This window comes from Solanum pennellii, chromosome 12, assembly GCF_001406875.1.
Source record: "Solanum pennellii chromosome 12, SPENNV200".
NCBI lineage: Eukaryota > Viridiplantae > Streptophyta > Magnoliopsida > Solanales > Solanaceae > Solanum > Solanum pennellii.
Genome location: NC_028648.1, coordinates 66679107 through 66705407, shown reverse-complemented (window position 1 = coordinate 66705407; position 26301 = coordinate 66679107). Strand labels below are relative to the sequence as shown.

The 26301-nt window shown below is 31.5% G+C and overlaps 1 protein-coding gene and 3 pseudogenes across 1 annotated transcript; 2 read left to right on the top strand and 2 right to left on the bottom strand.

Annotated features, from left to right (window-relative positions):
- Nucleotides 1-12359: 12359 nt before the first annotated feature.
- LOC107007039 lies at nucleotides 12360-13019 on the top strand (annotated as a pseudogene).
- A 3375-nt stretch (nucleotides 13020-16394) lies between these two features.
- Nucleotides 16395-20156, top strand: LOC107006492 (annotated as a pseudogene).
- A 1772-nt stretch (nucleotides 20157-21928) lies between these two features.
- Nucleotides 21929-22551, bottom strand: LOC114075057. The gene is made up of 2 exons (XM_027913276.1): nucleotides 22389-22551; nucleotides 21929-22317 (listed from the first exon to the last, which is right to left on the bottom strand). The coding sequence occupies exons 1-2, from the start codon at nucleotides 22549-22551 to the stop codon at nucleotides 21929-21931; spliced, it is 552 nt and encodes a 183-aa protein (XP_027769077.1).
- LOC114075359 lies at nucleotides 22552-23882 on the bottom strand (annotated as a pseudogene).
- Between the last annotated feature and the right edge of the window lie 2419 nt (nucleotides 23883-26301).

Below are 26301 nucleotides of genomic sequence, written 5' to 3'. Positions count from 1 at the left end.
TGATGATTAGCTAAGCTCCACAACTAGGTTTGTGGGAACCATGAACAATTAACAATGTATGAATAGTAATTAGGCAATTCTCAAATAGGTTATTGCATGAATTGATAATTCTTTTGCTTAGAAGTTTTTTTTAACGAGTGCATGCATTAGAACTCGCCTTGTTGCTACTTGCCGGACCAAGGATGTAGTTAATAAGAACAAAATTATCAACATAGATTAAGTGAGATACTGTCTAATAGGCTAGTCTCGATTGATGCAAAGTAATAAGTAAATCATAAATCGATTATGATGTTTAGTATGAAGTAAAGGTAAGGGTTAGTAAATTATATACACGTAGCCGGACCAAAGTACGGGGTGAAATACTCTAGATGTCGGACCAAGGATTTAGCGATATATAACTTATCACTTTGCATGCATAACACTAGAAAGAATTGCTATTAGTAGGATTACCGCATTATGAGCTTATGAGGAACACATTCCTAGTTATTTTTAATAATTTGGATATAAATGAATACTTAGTTCAAAGCTATTTTTATTTCTTTTATTTTTATTTCACTTTGATATCCCCCATTTTTATATAACGACTATCAAGTTAAATATTTGCTATTGAAAATATTCTTCCATATTCTCTGTGGGATCGATCCCGACTCATAGTTGGGTAAATATAATGCATACGGTCATTTATATTTCTTTTCAAAAAGTATATTTTAACGTTATCAAATTTTGGTGCCGCTGTCGGGGAATATGACATAGATTTTGTCTTTAGTATTTATTTTAACTTGTAGTTTTTTTACTGATTATTAAATTTTATTATTATTATTATCATCGAGTCATTTGAGCCTATATAATAGTGTATGGAGATGAAAATTTGTATCTATATTCTTGAAACATCGAAAAATTACATTCTTCACTTAGGATTCAAGAAGTGCATAGTGTGATATCTGTTGTTTGGGACCTTCATTTTGTAACACCACCCATTGAGAGTAACATACAAGTAAATTCAAAATTGGGGGTGCAATTCATATCTTCAAAGTGGAAAGAAAAATAGTAAAATTGATAGTGTCGTGCCGCGACGTTAAGCACTTATTTGGAGGCAACCCAATTAGTAGTGTAACTTTTTTCTTTTATTTTATTAGTATCACTTTTTTTATCTTGTTTTTGCAGATTAGGCGAAGTCTGAGTACCCAACAAAATAAAGGGAAAGGAGCATGTTTGAGTTTAAGTGTGGGGTGACGACCCTTGATATACATTTAGAGAACGTGCTACTAGCTAGGCTTAAAGGCCTCAGGGAGTTTTTCTAACCTTTGTTTTATATTCTATTTAATACTTTGGGGAAATAACATCTTTTTAAGTGTGGGGTGGAGGAATAAATTCCTAGTTTTTAGTGTTTTATTGAGTATCTTTTTAGAATGGTTCATTGGCTTTTGTTTTCCGTTCTTTTTCTGAGGATAGTTCCTTTGAACCGACTGTATTTTATTTATTTATTTTATGAATAATTTTTTTAATTATTATTTTTGGAGAGAAAAGTAAAGGCCCTTTTGAGTTATATGATACTTACTATTTGGGCCTAATTTTAAGCAGTACTTTCTTCTGAATACTTGATTACTAGTGAAATTGCAAACCTTTTGACATCTAGGTTCATGGTTGTGACTTTGTATGTAGCTTATTTTAATTTATAGTTTGTTCGGATCTTGTCTCTCTTAGAAGTGGGATTGATCCATCATGATTGACACTTGTGTTGTGTGTGGTGAGATTTGCTTTATTCCATGTTTTGCATCTTAGTCTAGAACTTACTCTTCATGTTATTGAAGCGAAAGAAAAAAAGTGTTGCCTTGTGTAGGAGATGATAATCGGCTTTCTTTGATTTGTCTAATAAATTTTAGCCTTTTCAGATATTTTATCACTAGTTAGCCCTTTTGAGCTTGTAGCATTTTGTTGGTAGCCATATTTTTCCCTTGAATATTTTGTTGAATCCCTAGTTTTTGCCCCTTGCTTCCTTGAGATCATAACATAGACTTATTTTAATTATCAATTCTGAGAAAAAGAAATGGATGAATGAAAACATGATCAATGATAGATACAAAGTTCTTAAAAGCCCTCTTTGAAAGAATGTGAAAAAAATATATCATTGGAATGTGACATAAAAAAAAAAAGTTACCTTGATGATGGCCCTGGTCCTTCCAAGGACAACGTGCACCTTAACTCATGTAAAATACGCAAGTCGAGGCTGGCTATTATGAAGGAAAATAATAAAAAAAACAATAATGACTGAAACATTCTTGTGATGATGAGAATTACTTGTGAAATAATTGTTGAAGATAGGGCTGAAAATAAAGAGAATAAAGTATGGGTGATGAAGTCTAAAAATTGCAAAGTGCTTAAGGAAGTGGAAGTCACTATTATATAGTTTTCCTACCCATCCCCTAGCCTACATTAAAACTTGTTAAAGTCCTACTTGATTCAATTCATGCGTGCTTAATTAGTGGATATGTATATAATGGGAAAGCATATGGTTCCTTGTGCATACATGTGAATTTTATTTGTGAGTGTGAGAGTTGTTCTTGATATGAAGTCCTTATTTTATATTCAGTCTTTTGAATTGAGTGTGTGGACTATTTTTTTTGTGAGGGCACTTGTTTCATTATAGATAGGTGATGTTATTAACTTTCTTTGATGAAAGTAGGCGAGCAAACATAAATTTTATTAGTTCAAAGTCCTTCTCGAAGTTAGGAGGTTAGAGGTTTCTTGTTTACTTGGATGTCTTGCATAATGATTGACAAGTCTACTTGATATCTTAATGGGTATATGGCCTAGTCATTTGTATTAATCAAAGTGATGACAATGCTGGTATAATTTTTTTAAGATGATATTTAATGCTTGCTCGAGGAAGAACAAAAGTTTAAGTGTGGGGTGTTGATGTGAGGCTAAAATATACATTTTTGTAATTATTTACCTCACATTTATTATTTGTATTAGTCCATTTTGAGCATAAATTTTATGGATTGTGCTAATTTATGTATTTTATTTGTAGAATTAATTTGATGAAAAACTGAAGAAGTTTGAAGCTAAAACGAATTAAAGATGAAAGGTTGAAGAAGGAAATCATGCAAGCAGCTTAATGGATAAAAGTGAATAAAATAATATGTTTATATATATATGGAACGGCTGAAATCAAATTGATTGAAAGTTTTATTTCCACGTGTCAATTATTCAAAGGGCTCTTAATTTGGAAGCGGAGGCAGCAATATATTCGAGATACATAAATAATATACAGAAATCAATTCCTTTTCGATTTTGATTTCCTAATTTTCTTGGACTCAATTATTTTATTTAGGGTTTTCTTTATCTATAAATAGGACATATAAATTATTATTTAGGGGGATCCAAGAATCAAGATACAAGACATAATATAAATTTTCTTTTACCTTCGAGCTTTGTAAGAGCCGCTGTGGAGGCCGGAGAATTGAGATGATGATTAGCTAAGCTCCACAACTAGGTTTGTGGGAACCATGAACGATTAAAAAAGTATGAATAGTAATTAAGCAATTCTCAAATAGTTATTGCATGTATTGATAATTCTGTCGCTTAGAAGTCTTTTTAACGAGTGCACGCTAGAACTCGTCTTGTTGCTACTTGCCGGACCAAGGAGGTAGTTAATAAGAAAACAATTATCAACATATATTTAGTGATATACTATCTATTAGGCTAGTGTTGATTGGTGCAAAGTAATAACTAAGTCATACATCGATTATGATGCTTAATATGAAGTAAAGAAAAGGGTTAGTAAACTATACACACGTAGCGGGACCAAGCTACGGGGTGAAATTCTCTAGATGCCAGACCAAGGATTTAGAGATACATAACTTATCACTTTGCATGCATAACACTAGGGAGAATCGCTATTAGTAGGATTACCGCATTATGAACTTATGGGAACACATTCCTAGTTAATTTTATTAATTTAGATTTTTATTTCTTTTATTTTTATTTCACTTAAAAATCCTCCATTTTTATATAATGACTATAAAGTTAAATATTTTATATTGATAAAATTCTTCCATATTCTTTGTGGGATCGACCCCGAGTAATAGTTGGGTAAATATATTGCATGCGATCTTTTATATTTCTTATCAAGAAGTTTATTTGAACTTTATCAAACATCCACTATTAAAACAACTTAAATCTTAAAAGTTAGGGAAAAAAAGTACCCCAAGGTTAAAAAAGGTAAGGATATTTGGTATGTATATCAATATTGGCTTACCAAGTAACCTTCCTTGGAATAACCATAGGCCCCTCCTCGAAAATCAAAGACTCATCATACCGAACCAAATTCCACTTAAGCATGAGAGACATATTTAAACATACTATCCCAACATAGATACATAAAAGATAAGGTCAATAAACCAAAGGGTTGAAGGTAAGTCTAACTCTTAATAAGCCACATTCATAACAAACTGCAAAAATCTCAAAGTTTGATGAAACTAGGGTTGAGCTCGCCCTTTCGATCAAACATCATCATGCCTTTAATGGTTGACACCAGCATAAACACTCGATATCTTAACTAAACTCTAAGGCGCTCACTCTCTAATCAACATAACCCTTATGCCTACTCTAAGTAGTACGAGCCTCTCCTGAATCGTCCAAACTTTATCCATAAGTCAGTGATCTAAGGGCCTAATTCAAAAGCATTAAACTATCACATGATAGACTAACCTCCAATTATATAATCTCTCAAATAGATCCATTTGAATACCCAAGCATTAGCTATTATTATATGCTAACTCAACCAAAGCAAAAACTAGTCCCACATACCTCGGAAATAAATTACAGAAGCCCAAATCTTATCTTCCACATCCTAAATAGTCCTTTTTGGACTGTCTGCCCATCTACGAATGAAATGTTGTGCTAAGATCAAATCAGGAACCAATTCTTTCTAAGATAACTTCCAAACATATGATGTAAATTAAGTGTCATTATCTGAAATGGTAGACACTGGCACCCCTTGCAAATTTATACAATCTCATTTATGCAACCTCTAACCCTATCAAAAAAAGTATAAAGTCTAAAGTGGTAGAAAGTGAGAAGACTTGGTAAACCTATCAATGATGACCCAAATAACAACAAATGTACGGAAAATTTATGGCAATCCTATCATGAAATCCATATCTATCCACTCCGACCTTTACTCGAGAATGGGTAGCCTTTGAGTCAAATGACTTAACCTCAAGTGAACTCGGTTGAAACTTCGTATATATATATGTGTATATATATAATATATAAGATATATATAAAATCTGCCATCCCTATAATAAGTATGTTCATGGTGCCAGTGGTGAGAGGTCAAGTTTTTGGCTTCACTGTTGCAGATTCGATCCCAGAATAGTGCAAATTTTTATATAAATTTTTTTGTGCTGTATTTCTGTTTCTTTTGCTAAAAAGGCAGCACAAAAAGATTTTATTAGGCCATCTGAAATCAACTGGTATCAAGTTGTAAAAGTAATAAACTTGATTTTTGCTAAAGAAAATTTGTTGTAATTTTTAGTGATTTTCCCCCTTCCTTTTCTATTTTAAGCATAAAATATTACGTATTTTCTTTATTTGAAATTTATATGATACACTTTCTTTTTAGTCTATTACCAAAAATATTTATCTTTTTATTATTAAAACTTTTTAGCTTTAAACTATTACTTTTATCTTAATGAATAATTTATATTCACACAAATATTTAAAATTTATTTTAGACGATAAATTTTGAAGGTGGTAATTAATATGGGGAGTAATATTTTCCTTCTTTCAACTAATTCTTTCTAGCTCCTCTCTTTATCCAAATTTCAGAAACTCGATAATGAGTTTTTCATACTCTTTGTTTTATTATTTAAATTATTTCGATGCAAATGAAAAAATAATTTGGATTATGATGATTTACAACTATAGGTTTTAACTTATAAATAAAATACATTTTATAATAAATGATAACATAAAAATCATACCGAAATCAAATTTGATTTTCATTTGCCTTTTTAGATTGTCTGTTAGTGTGAGCCAATACTTCGTCTCTGTTATTGAAATTATGTATGTGAAATTCTTCGACCGCTTTATATTTAGTTTGTCTAGAACGTGAAGTATTTATAAATCTAAATAATTATATCACCGATAAGTGTTTTTAGAATAAGAAAACTTGCCGAGTGCAATTATAAATAAATGATATATTTATTTATTTATTTTATATTATACTAATATTACTGGAAAAAGATATTCTTTGTACAAATTATCATAGTTTTTTTTTTGAATTTATTTATGGTCATAGACTGAAAAGATGAATAATTGAACAAATTCGTCCCAAGTAGCTATTTACAAGGCCAACAATAGATTAGTATTTGATCAATTTGATGATCATAATGATATGACACCCATAGTCTCCAAATCCTGGATCCGCCTATTGATTTCATAGTTAAAAAATTAAACTTTTGTGTTATGAAATAGCCAAAATCACTAATTAATAAAAATTAAAGTATTACTTCATGTGTCTCATTTTATGTAACTTATTTTCTATTTTAGTATGTTTCAAAATAAATGACACATTTCTATATTAAATAACAATTAACTCTGAAATGTCTATTTTACCATTAATGAAATGATATACAGCTACACAAATTTTTATCATTCATTTTGTACCACAAATTTTAAAAATTTTAATTTTTTAAAATTCTGTACAGAATCAAACTACCTCACATTAAATAGGACGGAGGGTGTACTATATAAGATAAAGTGTTAAAGTGAAATTTTATCTACAAAGTAGAAAAAGTTTGTCAAAATGAAGTAGGAGTAGGGTGTGGTATATGATGATATTAACTTCCAATATCGAATGTATAATATTATATGTATAAATAACTAATTTAATTAATTTTTGGAGTTCGATAATCGCCAAAAACAATATTAAATTGTGGGATTTTCTAACCTCCTTTGTAAAATCACCATAAATTTTTTCTAATGTCGGATTAAAATAAAACGTAACCTCCTTAATAGAATCACCATAATTATTTTATAATGTGGGATCAAAATAAAACGTCACAAAATGAATTATAAATGAGACTTCTAAATACTCACACAAGTTAACCACCACAAATTAAGCAATTTTTTGCAATACTAATTATTATCTAAGAGAACAATATCTAAGATAAAATACATTTATTAATAATGTGTAGATAAAACTAAGTAAAGATAAAATACAGAGAAAGCATGTAATCAACGATCAACACATATACTAGTGGATGCGATACTAGTAGAGGAGGGTGGGGGTGGGGGGTACCAGGTTGTCATGTGACCCAATTTTTGACTCCCTCATAGTGAAATGTGCCAAGCATGAATACACACATGCTAGAGGAAATAGGGTCTAAAAATACTAGTCTGGGAGAACCATATTAACACCTGAAATAGTCTTAACATGACACTCTACATATGATAATTTTGTGACTTATGTGGTGCTCTAAAATTACTAGTCTGGGAGAACCATATTATCACCTGAAATAGTCTTGACGACACTTATTTAATTATATACAAGTATACGTGTTTGCTTGTACACACTTAAAGTTAGTTGGCATAGTTGTCCGCTGAAATCAAATTAAGTGTCATGTTTATACATTATGTCTTACATTAAATATGCACATGATATGAAGGAAGAGGAAACCATAGCAACTCAATTGGAAACAATAAACTATGGTAAGGAGATTCTTAGATATCGAAGAAGCTGACACAAAATAATCAAAAGAGAATTATATGCAAATAACATTGTGATGCAAAAGGAGGTAAACAACTCAAAGTCTTAAACCGAGAAAGCTTCTACCAAGATACACATATTCCTAACATGAAATCATCTTTGCATCATATGCTCTTAAAACAAGCACTTGACCATGTATAGAACAAGATGCAGTGAAATAAAGAAAGTTGATCCCTCATCAATTAAAGTAATGTCAGCTTGAATATATGGAATATGATCAACCTTCCCCTTGAATGGAGAAAGAGATCCAATAATAAGAAAACCCAAGAAGAGAGTTTTGAGTGCATATAAAGAGAAGAAACTTATTTCTTGAAAAATATGATAACAAGAACAACGATGAAGAAACTGCATAGAAAAAGTTTTAAAGGTATTGTAGAGCTATGAAACTTGTTTCTCATAAAATGACTCGGATAAAGAATGAGAGTTGTGAAAAATAAACTTCCACAACCTAAATAGTACTTCTTAGACTAATGTATGTCTGCGGGTTGTGCTAAGGTCAACCAAGGTATCCCATTCTCTCTGAATCGACCTTCGAAAATATGATGTGAATTAAGTACCATGATCTGAAATGATAGATATTGGCTGTAGAAAGTGAGAAGACCCAGTCAACCTATCAAAAACGACCCAAATATCATCAAATGTGCGGAAAGTTTATGGCAATACTACCATAAAGTCTGTATCTATCCACTCCCACCTTCACTCGAAAATTGATAGCCTTTGAATCAAATGACCTAGCCTCAAGTGCTCATACTTCACCTACTGATAATTCAAGTACTTAGACATAAACTTTGCAATATCTCACTTAATCCAACACCACCATTACACTACTTCTTCTCTTTCTCTTTCTCTTTCTCTTTCTCCTCTCCTTCCCCCTTCTCTTCTCTTTTTAGTGCACCCCCTCCTCCTTCTTATTCATCTTCTCCTTCTGCTTTTGCTTCTATTTCTCCTACTACTTTTGCTTGTTCTCCTCTTCCTCCTCCTCCTTCTTCTTCTGCTACTCCTTTTCCTTCTTTTTTTCTTTTCCTCCTCCTCCTCCTCCTCATTTTCTTTCTTCTTTGTCCCTACCACCTAATCCACCTATAACCATGGAAAATCATGTCGAAAAAACATCACAGATAATGAAGAAATTAGAACAACACATCACACCAGCCAACTAAGTACACATGTTATTTTAGTTATACTATTGTTTTAATTTTTAATGCATTGCCTAGGCCTGTCAAAACCCTTGGATTTAATTTATTTGTGGTTATGTACATGAAGTTTTATGGTGAGATACCACCATTTGGGGAAAAACTATCTTCTTATCTTTGGTTTACCTATTTTTAGGGGCAATCAGTATTCTTTGTATGTGTCTCTATAGTCTTTAATAACATTGGTCCTCATGACACTTAATTGATGTTGGTAAGGATTTCAGCATTCTTAATTGTCTATATTTATTGCCGCTAAAAGTTAATTTTTGTTGTAGTTTGATCAAGCTCACCTAAGTGGGATGAGGATTAGGTCAGCAACCTTTGCTGGTGTGGCGACTCTCTGCACGAGTATTGCAGAGCTACCGAAGGAATCCAAGCTACACAAGAGCAGCTGCAGAAGTAGATCTTACATTTTTGTAAGTCCTCGACCTGTCGTTTAAGATTCATTTAGAGTTCTACAGAAAAAAATGAATATACTTTTCAATCAGAAATCACACTTTGGCCTTAACATAATTAACAACACAAACTATGTAGGTTGTCTATAGGAAATGTTGATCAAAGCCAACACAACAACTAAAACCACTTAAAACAAGCAAACAAGCAAGCTTCTAGAAACCAAACAAACAATCACAAGACATAAATAAGAGGTTATACCAGACCAACCTAAAATATGAGAGCTAATGACGATAATAAAAATCCCATCCGGTTCATTAAGAATGTTGATCGAACTCAACCCTTTCAACGCAAAAATCCCCAAATGGGAACAAACATTCAAAAAACTCTCCCTTAAACCTCAAGTAGAGAGAACCCACCTCAATAAGACATAAATACCTTATGGAAGCAACGAGAAGGGGAAAATAGTAAGAAAAATAAAAACCAAGCAATGGACCGTGATGGTCATTAAAATATCCACTATTACAACAACTCAATTCTTGAAAGTTAGAAATAAACACAAAGTACCCAAGGTTAAAAAAGGTAAGGATATTTGGTATGTATATATCAAGATTGGCTTACCCAGTAACCTACCTCCAAATAACCATAGGCGCCTCCTCGAAAATCAAGGACTCATCATGCCGAACCAAATTCCACTTAAGCATGTGAGACATACTTAAACATATTGTCCCAACATAGATATATAAAAGATAAGGTCAATAAACCAAAGGGTTGAAGGTAAGTCTAACTTTTAATAAGCCACCTTCATAACAAACTGCAAAAATCTCAAAAGTTTGATGAACCTAGGGTTGAACTCGCCCTTTCCATCAAACCTCATCATGCCTTTCATGGTTGACACCAACATAAACACTCGATATCAACTAAACTCTAAGACGCTCACTCTCTAATCAACATAACTCTTATGCCTACTCTAAGCAAGTATGAGCCTCTTCTGAATCACCCAAACTTTATCCATAAGTCAGTGACCCAATGACCTAATTTCAAAAGCATTAAACTATCACATGAAAGACTGACCTCCAATTATATAATGTCTCAAATAGATCCATTTGAATACTCAAACATTAGCTATTATTATGTGCAAACTCTCCCAAAGCAAAAACTAGTCCCATATACCTCGAAAATAAATTACACAAGCCCAAACCTTATCTTCCACATCCTAAATAGTCCTTTTTGGACTGTCTGCCCATCTACAAATGAAATGTTGTGCTAAGATTAACCAAAGTACCAATTCTTTCTGAGATAACCTCCAAACATATAATGTAAATTAAGTGTCATGATATGTAATGATAGACACTGGCACCCCTTGAAAATTTATACAATCTCATTAATGCAACCTCTAAACCTGTCAGAAAAGTATAAAGTCTAAAGTGGAAGAAAGTGAGAAGACTTGGTAAACCTATCAATGATGACCCAAATAACATCAAATGTACAGAAAGTATATGGCAATCCTACCATGAAATCCATATCTATCCACTCCGACCTTTACTCGAGAATGGGTAGACTTTGAGTCAAATAACTTAACCTCAAGTGCTCATACTTCACCTACTGACAATTCAATTACTTATACATAAACATTGCAATATCTCACTTATTCCAACATCACCATTAGACTACTACTTCCACTTCTTCTCTTTTGCCTTATCCTTCCCCTTTCCCTTCTCTTTCTCCTCCAATTTCTTCTAATTCATCTTCGTTCTTCTCCTTATTCTTTTGCTTCTCTTTCTCCTTCTACCTTTGCTACTTCTCCTCCTACTCCTTTTTCTGCTACTCGTTTTCCTCCTTCTTCTCCTCCTCCTCCTCCTTTTTCTTTTTCCCTACACCTACAACACATGCAACAATAGAAAATCATAATGAATAAAAATTGCTACATATGAAGAAAATAAAAACTCATTACACCAAAAATTACTAAATATGAACAAAATAAAACAACTCATTACACCAACCAACTAAGTACACATATTCTTTAATTATACTACTCTTGTTTTATTTTATTATGTGTTGCCTAGGCCTATCAAACCGTATGAATTTAATTTATCTGAGGTTATGTATATAAAAAGTACGGTGCCTTTGGAGAAAATCTATCTTCTTCTATCTCCTCTACCTATTTCTTACAACTTTAGATAGTCCTATATTTTGAAGTATATGTACTTAATTTGATACTCTTGAACTACTAGTAACACTGGGTCTTTTTTTTTACCTTCACACTTCTATTATATCTATGAAAGCTTTGAGTTTATAGACTTTATTTTGCTAATGTTATTATTTCTGTATAATTGTTTGATATTAATTTCGGTTGAGGACTGGATTACCTTCCAATGGGATAGTGCAAGTGCCATCATGCCTTAGATTTTGAGTCATCACAGTTCTTAATTGTGAAAAATAAATCATTCTTCTTTAGTAATTCTCATCCAATACATAAAACTTACTTCAATCGGTATATTATTGTCAATTTTTAAAGAAAAAGATATTATAATTAATTAGAAGTACTCATATGTTTTCCTATGCCATTCTTGACATAAACTTCTCATAAACTTTTTTTTATCTATCGAAATTTTGAAATATGAGGCAATTTTTTTCGAAGGATATGCTACGTCTTTTGGAATAAATCATATTTTCTACAAACACTTTCTACCAAATATGCCCATGTAAAATGTTAATTATTGTGTTTTCTACCTCCCAAAAAAATCATGGAATATGACCTGTCAATTTCAATTTGAAAATTAACAAATTTTCATCCTTTTAAGGAAAAAAAAATAATTATTTCCTTAAAATCAGATTACTGTAATCAAATTATTTAAATTTGGAACCTAAACTATGAAAGTTCTTGATTTGACTATATTGACAATCCATGTTTGTCAACTATAAAAGTCACACATCTCTTCAAGTTTTATATATTCTACTCCAAGAGAAAGTACTTTTTTTTTGTTTGAGCATCAAATATGGCTACAAAAAGGTCGAGAGATACTCCGAACTACAATGAAAATGTGAGAAATTCCATCTTAGATAAAAGAGTAACAAGTTTGTTCAAGAAAGCAGAAGAGCTATCTATTGTGTGTGACGTAGAAGTTGCCATAATTATTTTTAGGCCAGGAAAAATCCAACCCATTACTTGGAAATCTCCAAGTCTGGCTCAGGATATCTTGACGAGGTATTTAAGTTTTATTGAATTCAAAAGGCTGTCAAAGTTGGTCACACATGAAGACTATCTTCAAAAGAAAGTTGATAAGAAAGAAGAACAAATTAGCAAATTAGAGAAAATGAATGAGGCGAAGGAAATGGAAATTCTCTTCAACCAACAAGTGGAGGGAAAAAGTATTGATGAACTTGATGCTAGAGAATTGAAAGGTTTGTTAAAGTTGTTTGCTGCAAAAATGGCTAAACTTGATGAAAGAAAGAAAGAACTTAATTAGTCTCCAAATCCTCCATCCAACGAAGAAAACATTACCTTATCAGCAAGTCCAATGGAAGAATCATTCAATGATCCGTGGTTTATTCAGACTATAGCTACATTAGGGGATGGGAGCGGTGTAGAGTCTGCACAAAAAGAAGGCAATGACGTCAATGTTGAAGATGATGGACATTCCAAGGACCTCGATTAAGAATGTAATAATTATAATGTTCTATCATTGTTTCTTCGTGTTCCTTTTTCATAGTGTGTGTCTTAATTTGTTGCATTTTCTTTCCATTTCATGTTATTGTACTTTTTATTTCAATTATTTATGAACGTTATTCTATTTTGTTGGGATAATGAGCTAACCTTGTTCAGTTAATAAGTTATTTTTATCAAAGTTTTGGTCCAAGTTTAATCTTTATTTTTAGTCGTACATGTTTTATTTTTCTTACGTTTAGAAATCTATGTTATTTTATACAAAAGATACTGCACGTATATAGAATATAATAATTGCATACGTGATGAATAATCGAGATATGATTAGTATATCTTAATTTACGATTTATAAGTATTTATCATCCCATAATTATTTTAGATTTTTCCTATTTTTCTTAGCTTTTGGGATAAATGAACAAATTGGATTTCAGATTTTTTTTTGGGAATGGAATGGTGATTGGAAACAGATAAGGATTGATAGTGATGCGAAATGAAGGGCAGGGATTCCCATGGAGGATTTCTTCAATTGTAAGTGATATTTTATGTTTAAAGTCAATTGGTATAGTGAAAAAAAATACTTAGGGCATTATTTGATGATCTACTCAAAGGGTATTTTTAGGCTTATGATATTTTATTGTTATACCTAGTAATCTTGTTGTGCCAACCAACCATTTGTGTTACGACTAGTAATAGACAACCATTTCAAAAAAATAATTGATTCATGGGGGTTTTTTGTTCAATCTATGACGATTTAGGGATTTCACTAATTTAAAACGCTGAGGTTTCTAAAACCGTTACAATACCATTGTCACGAGCATATTTGTAGCAGTTTTAGTAAACGTTCATGACGCTCCCCGCAAAATGACTTTTAAATATTTGGAGGTTTTTTAGTACAAGTTTGTGAAAACTTAAACCTTCAAAATATGATTTCAATATTTTAAAAATTAAATTTGTGTGGATCTAAAATTGTGACGAAATGTGATTAATCTTTAATATATAATTTGATTTGTGGAGTGTTACCAAATAATACTAATAAATTATTGTTATTATTATTCTAATAAAAAACGTGGAATTTGATTTTCATCAAGCCTTCAAAATAATGAATAGTTTAACTAAAAAACACATTCAAGGCAAATCAAATTACATTCAACAAATTTGTAAACAAGCTTCACAAATTTTTAAGTTAGACTTTCTTGCTTAACCTTATTTGTTTCTTTCATTTAGCAAAAAAGTAATGATGACTTCAACAATTTACCATATTGAATAATTAAGTTGTATTGATGTGGATCACAATCTAATATGCAAAATCGTCCTTGAATTTGTTATATTCAAATCCAATCCAGAATAAATGAATACATGATCCTTAACCAAACAAAAAAATGATGCTTACCATAAATCAATCAAAGATTAGGTACAGATGATTTTACGACATGGTGAGAATTTCAAAAAGTCCTGCAATATGTAAAAATATTGATACATTAAATTTTACAACTTGCAAAATACAAAATTCCTCTAAAGTAAAGAATAATATTAATTTTAAGTTCTAATAGAGAATTACCTTTATATTTTCTTTACAAAATAACACTTTCACACACATAAAAATGAAATAAAAAAAAGTAAAGAAGAGTGAGAGGCAAAGGGCTAAAGGAGAGGGGACAAAGAAATGGGTTTACGGGAAGAAGAATTAATAGAAGTAAAAATAACTTAAATACACAACTATAAGTTTAGTATTCTCTAATTTTCCCTTCTTTTTTTAAATATTACATAATTCCTTTTTTTTTAATTTTAGTAGAAGTTTAAAGATACATAACATTCTCTCTCCTATAACACACACTTCCCCAATATCATGCCTATTTTTTCTCCACTAAAACACTCAATCTTCTAAATCAGTTTTTGGATTTTGAATTATTAATTTTAATTAAAACACTCAAATTTGAAATTTTGAATTTTAAAATTCAAAAAATTTGAAATTTCAGAAAACTGGACAATTGTTCTCTCGTTCTTATTCTTATTCTTACTCCATCATCGTCTATTGTTATTCTTATTAACCCATCATTTGTTCTTGGTTTCTTCTTTTTTCTTCTTGTTCATTGATTTGTTACATCAGCCGTATTTAGGTCTTCCTGTTCTTCTTACTCCATCCTTTTCTCTTTTTTTTTGGGTTAAATTGTTCTATTACATCATAGTAATGGATCCTTTAACTAATAGAAGGATTTATGATTCTGACGATGAAAATTGGAAAGAAAATAGAAAAAAGTCTTTGCATGATCCTATGAATGTTCAGAAGGATTCAAACAAAGATTCTGGCGAAACATCAAAATCAAAGGTTGTCAAAATACACCAAAAAAAGAGAAAAGAAGCAACAACCATTGTTGTCAGGCCTACATTGCTTCGGGTATGTATTTTTTATACTTATTTTAAAATTGTTGTTGAAATTAGTAAAAATTGTAAGAAATCCAATATGTATTAAGAACTTTTGAAAATTGTTATCATGTATCAGACAATAGGTTTAATACATAAGTACTAAGTGGATTATAGTGTTTAGTCGATGCTTTGATACATGAATTAGATGTGTGTCATATGATTTCCTATGTGTCAAGGGTTTTTGAAATTTTTTATCATGTATCAGTGAATAAGTTTAATAACTGCACCATCAAATGTGCTTGCTGATACATTTCGAATCAGTGTGTATAGTGTTTTAGACGATGCATTGATACATGAATTTGATGTGTATCATATTATTTTCTATGTATCATGAGTTTTTGAAAATTGTTATCATGTATCATTCAATAAGTTTAATAACTGCGCCATCAACTGTGCTTGATGATACATATAGAATCAGTGTGTATACTGTTTAGGATGCATTGATACATGAATTAGATATGTATCAGATGTTTTTCATGTAGTATGAATTTCTGAAAACTTATATCATGTATCAGTAAGGTATTAGTTGTTTATTTAGTATTAGTTGTTTTATTTAGTATTTATATTTCAATATCGTTATAGTTTGTTGTTTTTTTTCAAATTGCAGCCACTCAAGTACAAGATAAAAAAGATACCAACACATCCCATAAGGTTTGCCGTCAATTTTAACAACACTTTTCTAAAGGACTTTGAAAAATACATAGGGGAGAATGTTATCCAACTGTTTAGTGATACAATTTTTTGACCCTTTTTAGATATTACTAAATGTAATTTTCAGGGCCAAATCACTAAGTGCTTGTTGCTTTTAGAGTTGGAACAAAGCAACCCTAATGTGTTGCATATTAGACATTCAAACGGGTGTGTCCTAAAATTTGGTATAGATGAATTTGCAATATTAACTGGACTTAAGGTCAGAGGAAATACCAATGATTTCAAATACCCAGAACCAACTAATTGTATGCTTTTCCAATAGTATTTTCCTGGTGCAGTCAATAGTGTTACCAAGTATCAATTAGTTCAACGGTTTAAGATCTCCAAATGTCTATACTGTTCTTTATTCATACATTCGTATTGGCTACTCTTGATAATACAGCTATATCCATTGTGGACTTTCTAATGGTTGAAGATGGTAGATATCAACATTATCCTTGGGGTTAGCTATCATTCTCAAAACTAATTGGTTCACATAGACAGGATTTTGATGTTATCAAAAAGTTGTATCGATTATATGGGATGCCATATGCACTTAACGTTTGGATATATGAATGTGCATCCCAGTTAAATTCTTAAATAGCTGTGAAAGAATGAAATGTCATCCCAAGAATGTGCAATTGGAGAGTTGTGTCTGATAAGGCAAAGTTTGAAATGCTTATGTCTACCATTTTCCAAGAGGTAAAATTTTATGTTTCTCTATGGAATATCGTTATTTATGTCTTGTGATACATTGTGAAATGTTATTATATTAACAGTTAAATTATATTATGTGTTGTGATACATTCAGAATGCATGTTCAAACATTGTCCCAATAGCAGAGGAAATTGAAGCTTTTGACCTTGCTCAAGTTGAACATTCCCATTCTTCTTCATTACCATTAGTACAACCAAATGAGGAAGATGATGTTGATAATTTCTCCACAAAACCTCCCGAACAGTTATTGAAGAGATATTCTAGAGTGTCTGATACATCTCCTCCACCACCGCCAAAAAGAAGAAAAAAGTGGTTATACAAAAAAAGAAAGTGTCAGAACAGAACCAGTCTGATCAATCAAATGTGTCTCCGAAACCGGATGATGATGTACATGTTTCTATGTCAAATCTGCCTCCCAATTCGAATGCCGATGATATACATGGTTCTATTCCAGACGTGTCTCCGAAATCGGCTGCTGATGTACATGGTTCTGTTCCAGACGTGTCTCCGAACCCGGCTGCTGATGTACATGGGTCTGCAGATTCTCAGAATGTCAACAATATAATTCCATATATTGAAGAGTTGAAAGGACATTTGAAAACTTACATAAGTAAATTATTTTGATATTTTTAATCAAAAAATTTTATCCTATATGTATCTACAATTTGTAGGTTGACAAGAAATTTGAGGAACTGATTATATTGATAAAAGAAAATCACTCCCAGTTGATGCAATCTATAGGCAAGGATAACATCAATTTTCAGGCTAATACAAGCACATTTCAGTCTGACAAACAAACATCTCCGCAAATACCAATTGATCTTTCTGATATGGGTGGTGTAGCTGAGGATGGTGTTGGTTTTTCTGGTAAAAATGGTGAACATCAAATCATTGACGATGCAGGGGATGTCGCTGAGGATGGTGTTGGTGATTCTGTAAACGAGGGTGAACAACAAGTCAGTGATACTCCAAAGGTAATGTTTATGATACATTGGACACTTTCTTTTTCATTTTAATTGATGTCATGTATCATGCACATATAGTCAATGATATGTATGTGAGTATAATCATTGTTACGTATCAGCACAAATTATATTAACAATTTTTATTTCAAAACTGCATATTCAGGATGGTGACGCACATCAGTCGCACCAAGATTTAAATGAACATATCATGGACACTTTCTTTTTCATTTTAATTGATGTCATGTATCATGCACATATAGTCAAGACTATGTATCATGTGAGTATAATCACTGTTACATATCAACATAAATTATATTAACAATTATTATTTCAAAACTGCATATTCAGGATGGTGACGCAGATCAGTCGCACCAAGATTTAAATGAACATATCATGGAGCAAGATGGTGATGACAATGTTCAACACAACATCCCTCACGTTTTGCCCGAAAAAACAACAATGGATGCATCGGTAGATTTTTCAATTTTGATTTATGACACACAATTTCATTACAGACAAATTTATTTTAAAAGTCATTACATCATATTATACAGGAATCTTCCACTTCAACAACAATATCGCCATCAACTCAAGCAGCAATAGATGCACTTATCAAAGATTTGGGTAAAGATCCTACTAATGCTAGACCATTATATTCTTACAATCGACAGAATATAACTAGCAGCCAGTACTTGTTGACCGACAGTCAATTACCCACTGACATTCCAATAACTGAGATTGGTGTTAGAACCGATTCAGTCACTCCTGCGCATAGAAATAGAATGCCTTCGAGAAGGATTCAATCTCTATATTATACTTCTTTTGGGTCAAGCGAGAAGAGAAAAGAGAAATTGAAGGATATGGCTCGACTCTATTTCCCGTTCGAAGGATGTGGCATTAAAGATCAAGTTTCGCCGAAACTTATTGAGGATTACATGAATTGGTTGTCAAGGGGGATCCTAAAAAATCATAACAATAAGTAAGTTTTATACATTATTTTTGCAAGTGTTTGGCGTAATTATTTTTTATATAACTAATTCATGATACTTTGTTATATAAAAATTGTAATTAAGTGATTGTCATGTATCATGTATAGACACTCAAACTTATGTATCATATATGTAGGAACCCATCGGACAATAAATACAGATCAAAATCTTCTTCTTTTGGATTTACGATGATGGACTTTGTTGTTGCTTTTCCAATGAACAAGAATTGGTTTTATGCCATGTCACAGCCAAACAAATGTTGGTCTGATGAGGTAAAAATCTTAAACTAATTATCAAATATGTATCAGTCACACTTATATTATTATAACATGATACATTCTGTTGAAGTATCATACTATTTAATTAGCAAAATTTATGATCAATTTTTTAATAATTATATTTTTTTATATTGTTTAGATGTATATAATTTCTTACTATGTTTTCATTTTGTTTATAGCACATCGATGTAATTATTTACTACCTTCGTAAAAGATCAAAACTTTGCAGCATGGATCAATACAGATACACAACAACCCACTGCTTGTTCATGTCACATGTAAAAAATTGTTATGATAGATATTACATGGACGATGATGATGATAATCTTAGTACACAAGAACATGTTGATCGCGCTTCAGTTGTATCTGTATATGAGAGGTCAATAATTAACATCATCAAAGGTTTTGGAATCCCCAGGTGCTTTACCATGGCATCTTGTAGATGAGGTCTACATACCAATTAACGGTGATCAAGAATTCCATTGGGTGCTGGCAGTTGTTGAGTTGAAAAACAGGGTGATAAGAGTTTTTGACTCATCAATATGCACAAGGAAAAAAGCAATTCCTCATGAGATAAAAATGTTGTCTAAAATGCTTCCTTCTTACCTACTGGACAGTGGATTCTTTGAAGAAACTGAGCGCACAAAATTTGCTGATTGTCATGCATACAAAGACCACATTACTGGTTCACTTCTGGAGCCTCAAGTTCCTTTCATGATTGAATTTGCACAAGACATTGCTAAACAGGATTGCGATAGCCTGTAAGTATCAAGAATTTTTCGTTTGTCCTTAATCATGTATCATTAAGTTTTTAATTTATTTTGTATTTTATTGTAGAGACTGTGGGTTATATGTTACTGCATTTGCCGAGTATATGAGTGACCAAATCAATATATCATATGCTGATTTTTTTCCTGATTACCTACGTCAAAGATATGGAGCATTGCTGTGGAGTTATGGCAGCGAGAAGGCTAAGTGCGGATATGTTAGTGACAATGATGATCCACCAAAATCTAGGGGCGTAGTCACACCACCACCAGAAGAAGATTTAGTTCACATAGGGTAGCATTTTATAATTAAATAATGTTTTAATGTTATATTTCTTGTTTTGATACGTTATTGAACAAGAATTTCGATGTTTTTTAATGTTATTTTTTTGGGTTTGTCAATTTCCATGAATATTTTTTTTGTTACATTACGTAACAAGTATGTTTATCTTGAAAATATAAATATCAGACATATTATAGCATCACACATGTTTAATAAAGTATAGTCAAAGTATTTATAATTAAACATAGAAATAAATAGTTTATTTGAAAACTAAATTTTACATGATACTTAGTTACAATGAATAGCATAGTTATATGAATTGCGATAATTTTGTAAAAGTAAAGTTATTTATTGTATATTTCAAGAAATACATATAAAAAAAAGCATTACACAAGTTAAATTATATAAAATCACATGATACATGATTTATAGTCATTGTAAAGTACACACTAACCTCAATAAGATTTTTTCTTTTTTATTTAATGGAGATGATACATTGGGCAAAGCAAATGATACATATGTACTAAGTTACCCAAACACACACTAAAAGTACCTGATACATTGGCTAAACCATATGTATCACGTACAATATGTTACCTAATAATCCTTAAATTTATATATCTTAGTGTAACATAAGATTTATAAAAATTTATATGAAAAAGAAATATTGACACAAATATATTTCTCAACACCAATAATAACAAAGTATTTATAATCAAAAGCGCGACTTAAAATTTAATTAACAGTGGTTATTTATAAGTTTATTTATCTAAACCAAAAGTGTTCAAATTGCAACTGTAACGAATACTGAAAATCATTAAAATGTTTACGTTATAAATTATTCTTGATATCTTAGAAACATTATGACTAATTCACTTCTCTTTTGGGTAGAAAGTACAAGTTCTTCTGTTGTGTCCTTCTTGTCCACATTGTCCACAAGAGTTTGTGTTCACCGAAATCTTTTCATCTGCATTCTTTCTTCTTCTTTTTCTTGGTCGTCCAGATGATCTTCTGTATCTAGGTGGATACACAGTTTCAGCTACCACATTATTAGGATCTGACCAATCTTCCTTATCTGGCATTGGTACCATTGGAATTTCATATGTTTTTGCCAATGCATCAGGCTTGTAATAACCAGAGCAATACGGATTCATATCTGTGACAGCTTCGGTAGTTACACTTTCTGTCTCGCGTAAGAAAGCGAGTTTAGAGTGCCATACAAAGAACCTTAGATAAGGGGATTCCTCCCATTGACTGAAGTTCAGAGTCAACCTTCCACACAAGGCAATCTTCTGATAGATTCTTTTTTTTCAATACAGCGATTGCATGTGAACAAGGTATCTCATCTAGTTGAAATCTACCACAAGAACGTACTTTCCGCTCAAGACAAACAATATATCTTCTTCCATTTTCATAAACTGAGAAAATAAATTCAGATGATGGAACAACCTGTATACATTAAAAATTTTAAATATATAATTTTTAAAAAACAAATCATGTTCAAAAATGCAGAATGATACAATGAATTAGATATTTATAATATAAAGTATTATATAATGATACATACCTCCATTTTTGAACTTTTAGCCGCTTTTATAATCAACAATTCCTCAAATTTTCTCCCTAATGTGTCCTTTGTGTATAAGGCTACTTCTCTGTTTTTGCAATGCCAAGAACTAAAAAGAATTCTAACTTCTTCCAAGAATTCTAATATAGTTAATTGGCGTGCTTCAACAAGACAACCATTGATACATTCTGCAATGTTTGAAGTCATCGTTCTACCTCTGTTTACTGTTGCATGAACTCTTGACCACTTTTCGTAACCTGCATCTTCAAGGTACTCCTTAACCCTTGATCAATTCTATCAACCTTAGCCATCAACTTATCAAAATCTTCCTTTCTATATGCCTTGGCCATAGAGTAGAATAGATCACTTATGGCCTTTCTGCTCCTTTTGAAGTTTCCACATACATTCTTCCAAAGATGCCAGATGCATGCATAATGAGGTACATTTGGGAACACAATCCTCACACTCTTCATGATACTCTCATTTCTATCTAAAACAACACACATATCTTTTCTCTCGCCAAATGCATGTTTGTATTGTTCGTAAAACCATGTCCACGAACAATCATTTTCGGTGTCAACAACACCATATGCCAATGGAAATATGCAACCTGATTACACACACATTATATCATTTGATACGTAACATATAAAAACACATCATAACTATAAAAAAGAATACTTGCGCCATCAAGTGTGCTTGCTGATACAAATGTCCCTTTGTAAGCTCCACTCAGATGTGCACCATCCACAACAACTACTGGTCTGCAGTAATTAAATCCCCTAATGAATGGTCTTAAGGCGATGAACAGATACATAAATTCATTCTCTTCAGTCTTACGCATTCATATATAAGAATTTGGATACACGGTTTTTAACATGTGTATGTATCGCGGCAACCGTCTATATCCTGCAGATGGTTTTCCCCTAATCATGGAGAGTGCACGTTCTTTAGCACGCCATGCTTGCTGGTAAGATATTTCAACCCCATAATATTCTCTAATATCATCAATTATATCTCTTGCAGTATAAATTCGTTTATGATTGACCAATTTTGGAGCAGTAACTCCACTTACAAATCCAACTGTTGCTTGGACTTTGGTTAATACCCTCTCCCTCATCGGACACGTATGTTCACTATTGAAACTCCTAACAATGAATATATTAGATTTTTTCCTGCAGGACGCCTTCATAGTCCAACCACATTTGTCTGAAAAGCATACCAACACATAGCTGCGTACATTTTTTAAGCATATTAATACTTATAGCAATTGCATCATATAATATATTCAACAATAATGTTTAAAGTAATCAAACAATGAATTACACAAAAAGTATCTACCAGTTTTTAAGAAATTAATGAAATGGTGATACATTAATGAAAAGTATCTACCAGTTTTGATATGCTTGTTTAAATTGATACAGTCCTTAATATATCAGCATTAGTATATTAAAGTATCAAAATAGTTATTTCAATGTATCAAAAAAAATTACTAAAATGGTGATACATTAAAATATCAAAGAACAAATGATACATGTAGGTTTTCATATAAAATAGTAATGTTTCATGTACTAATTTTGAACAGCATGTAAATATATAACTATCATTCCTTTGTTGATCAGACCTCTTTACTTTGCAATTGAAGTTGTTTTTTATCTTATATTTCGTCATCACATCTACAAGTGTTGCTTTATCCTTATATATCTGACCTGTCTTCACATCTACAATATCTGAATTGATTATAACATTTGTAACTCCAACTTCTGCATTTTTATATGAATCAAATAATCTAGTTTCAACCATTGCCAAAGCCTATGTATCATGTGTTGTGCCTTCTACACACGTAATTTCTCCACATGTTCCATCAAAGTTATGTACAGTACCACCAATCTTTTCAATTGTGTCAATACATAATGGATACATTGAAAATCCAGGATCATTTTTTTTCAGTTCTAAATATAGTTTAACACTCATATCGTTCTTAAGCTTCATCAGACAGGAGTTACCTTCTACAATGTAACGAATTTCAATATATTTCCTTGATACATCGATATCCAACTCGGCTGCAATTGCAGCTTTGAGATTAGAAAACGAAATTGAATCTCCAACAACGATTTCGTCGATTTTGTAACTTTCATACTGTAATTCGTTCACCCAAATTCCGGAATGTCTCATCAAAATTGATGTATTCATCATGAATCATCCACAATAACAACAATCGAATTTGTATTGTTCGAAATTTAACTGGATTTTCATAAAAAATGTATTCAAAATAGATGATATAATCTTGAATTTTCAAAATTTGAAATTATTATCCAATTACGTGCTGAATTAATGCTGATTAATGAGTTGTTACCGTAAATTAAGCTGATTAAGTTAACAAGTTTAAATGTTCCGTTTTTCCACCTTTTATTCTTAACAGTTTTAAGTTACTATGTATCATTTACCATGTATCACTAGATTCTAAAGTATCACGCCACAACACTTTTAAGGGATTATTAGTAAATACTAAATTTGTCGGGACAGAGTGTAATTATTGAATTACACTATGGGATTCCTTAAATTTTTACTTAATAGAATGGGTGGGATTTGGGAAGGAGGGGTGGTTATTTTATATTTGATTGGATTCGAAAGGCTTTAAGGGGGAATTAATTATAGTTTTTACTTTTTAGGCTTTTTAAATATTTTGGAAGGAGCAGTATTAAAATTTTGTTGAGCTTGGTTCAAAAAAAAGGTAAAAGAATTTTTCTAGTGCATAGAACAAGCTCTTATTTTTATTTTTTAATGATTTGCAATAACTAATAATTAAAATATTTCATCATAAAAAATTAACCAGTACAATAAAAGCTTAAATAAAGTTAAATACAAACAAATTAAATATAGATGCATATGACTAATTATTTGGCATACGCATATATATATATATATATATATATATATAAAAAATTTCAAACCAATTTCACCGACTAACCAAAAAAATACTTCGAACAATTAATAAGAGGGGTGAAACTCTAATTTTTAGGAATTTCAAAAAAATGATTTTTCGGGTCATTACAATATCCACCACTAAAAATCATATTCGTCCTCGAATATAAAGAAAATAAATTTAAATACTAACAGATACCAAGAACTTGAGGTATGACTTTAAAAGTTATGTTCCTCTCTCCAAGTGATCTCATCTTTATGACCATTTCATCAAGTTCAACTACCAAGAAATGAAATTCCCTATCAAACTTTGGAAGATCTATAAATTAAGAGTGATTATCAAGCCTCAAACTAACTCATGAACTCAATCTAATTGAAACCCATTGGATCATAACACAACCATTGTGACGAATCTTTTCTCACATAATCAAGATAACATTCTGAATGGATACCGGCTACAACCAGAAGTAAATTTCAATCCGTTACCACGCACTCATAATGCTAACCATCACGGATCTTATCAAGATTTTCTTTTCACAACACAATCTTTTCACGAGTTTAACTTACCTAAAATCTTATCTTTAGACATTGGGTACTCATCATAGGAGAATCAAACTTATCTAACTCAAAGAATAATAAGATCAAGTAAACACCCAACAAGTTGTACGCTCTAGGATGCAAAACATTTAACAACAATATCGGATAACTATAACAATCCACGGAAGCTCTTCTATAAGTTCTCATAAGCAAGGTAGTGCATGTAGAATCACTAGTATCCTTCAACTATCTCAAACACACCAAATCTTCCATAACTGAAATGAACAAGTCTAACGTAGGATGTCCTCCTATCGGGAGAAAAATCACAGGATCGGTACACCCGATCCACCACTAGGAACTCACCCACAGAAGTGAAAACACACACGAATGTAGAAAGTGAATCATACTCTAAACCATGTCCATAATGAAGTAGTTGGTCACATAAGAATATACAGAAGCAAGGTCGAATAACACAAGAAACTCCTTCCATTGGTCCTCTATAAATAAAATTCCATTCATCTGACTCCATCCCTTAGTTTTCTTTTTAGCCACCCAAAATCAACCAGTCTGATCTCCATTACAATTATTATATATATTCAATTTATCAAACTCTACATACTATCATAGTACTGTAACAAAAGAGACAATTCTTAATACGAACAAAACAATCTAACCATACTGATCATATCTTCACTCTCAACCCGCTATTAATATCAAAGTCTTCTTACAAAGCACATTGTCGTCTCTAAAAATTTCAAAATATGACTCCTATTTTTTTGTAGTCATTTCATGATAGATTCAGGTCTCACACAAATCTGAGTGTACTATCCATTGAGATCGAACTATTGAATCACATCAAATATCAATTGTACGAAATATTTTACCAATCAAGTTTCAACTACCATTAGAACCATCATCTACCTTATGTGATAATTTAGAAAAATTCTTGGTCACCTCATTAATTCTATATACTATGAGCACATAACCTCTATTCACCATTAAATGTCTATGTAACAACTCATAATAGTCTGTATAGTCCCATCAACAAAGTAGTTTCAATTTTCTCAAATTTCTCATTAACCATGTAGAACGGTAGGTCCACACCGTTGAAAATTCATAAGTTACCTATTAT

Excerpts from the sequence above, each read along its gene's own strand:
- LOC114075057 (XM_027913276.1), bottom strand. The coding sequence starts at position 22,551 with ATGCGTAAGACTGAAGAGAATGAATTTATGTATCTGTTCATCGCCTTA. Across the intron at positions 22,318-22,388 it reads AAGCACACTTGATGGCGCAA|GTTGCATATTTCCATTGGCA; the intron begins GTATTCTTTTTT and ends GTGTGTAATCAG.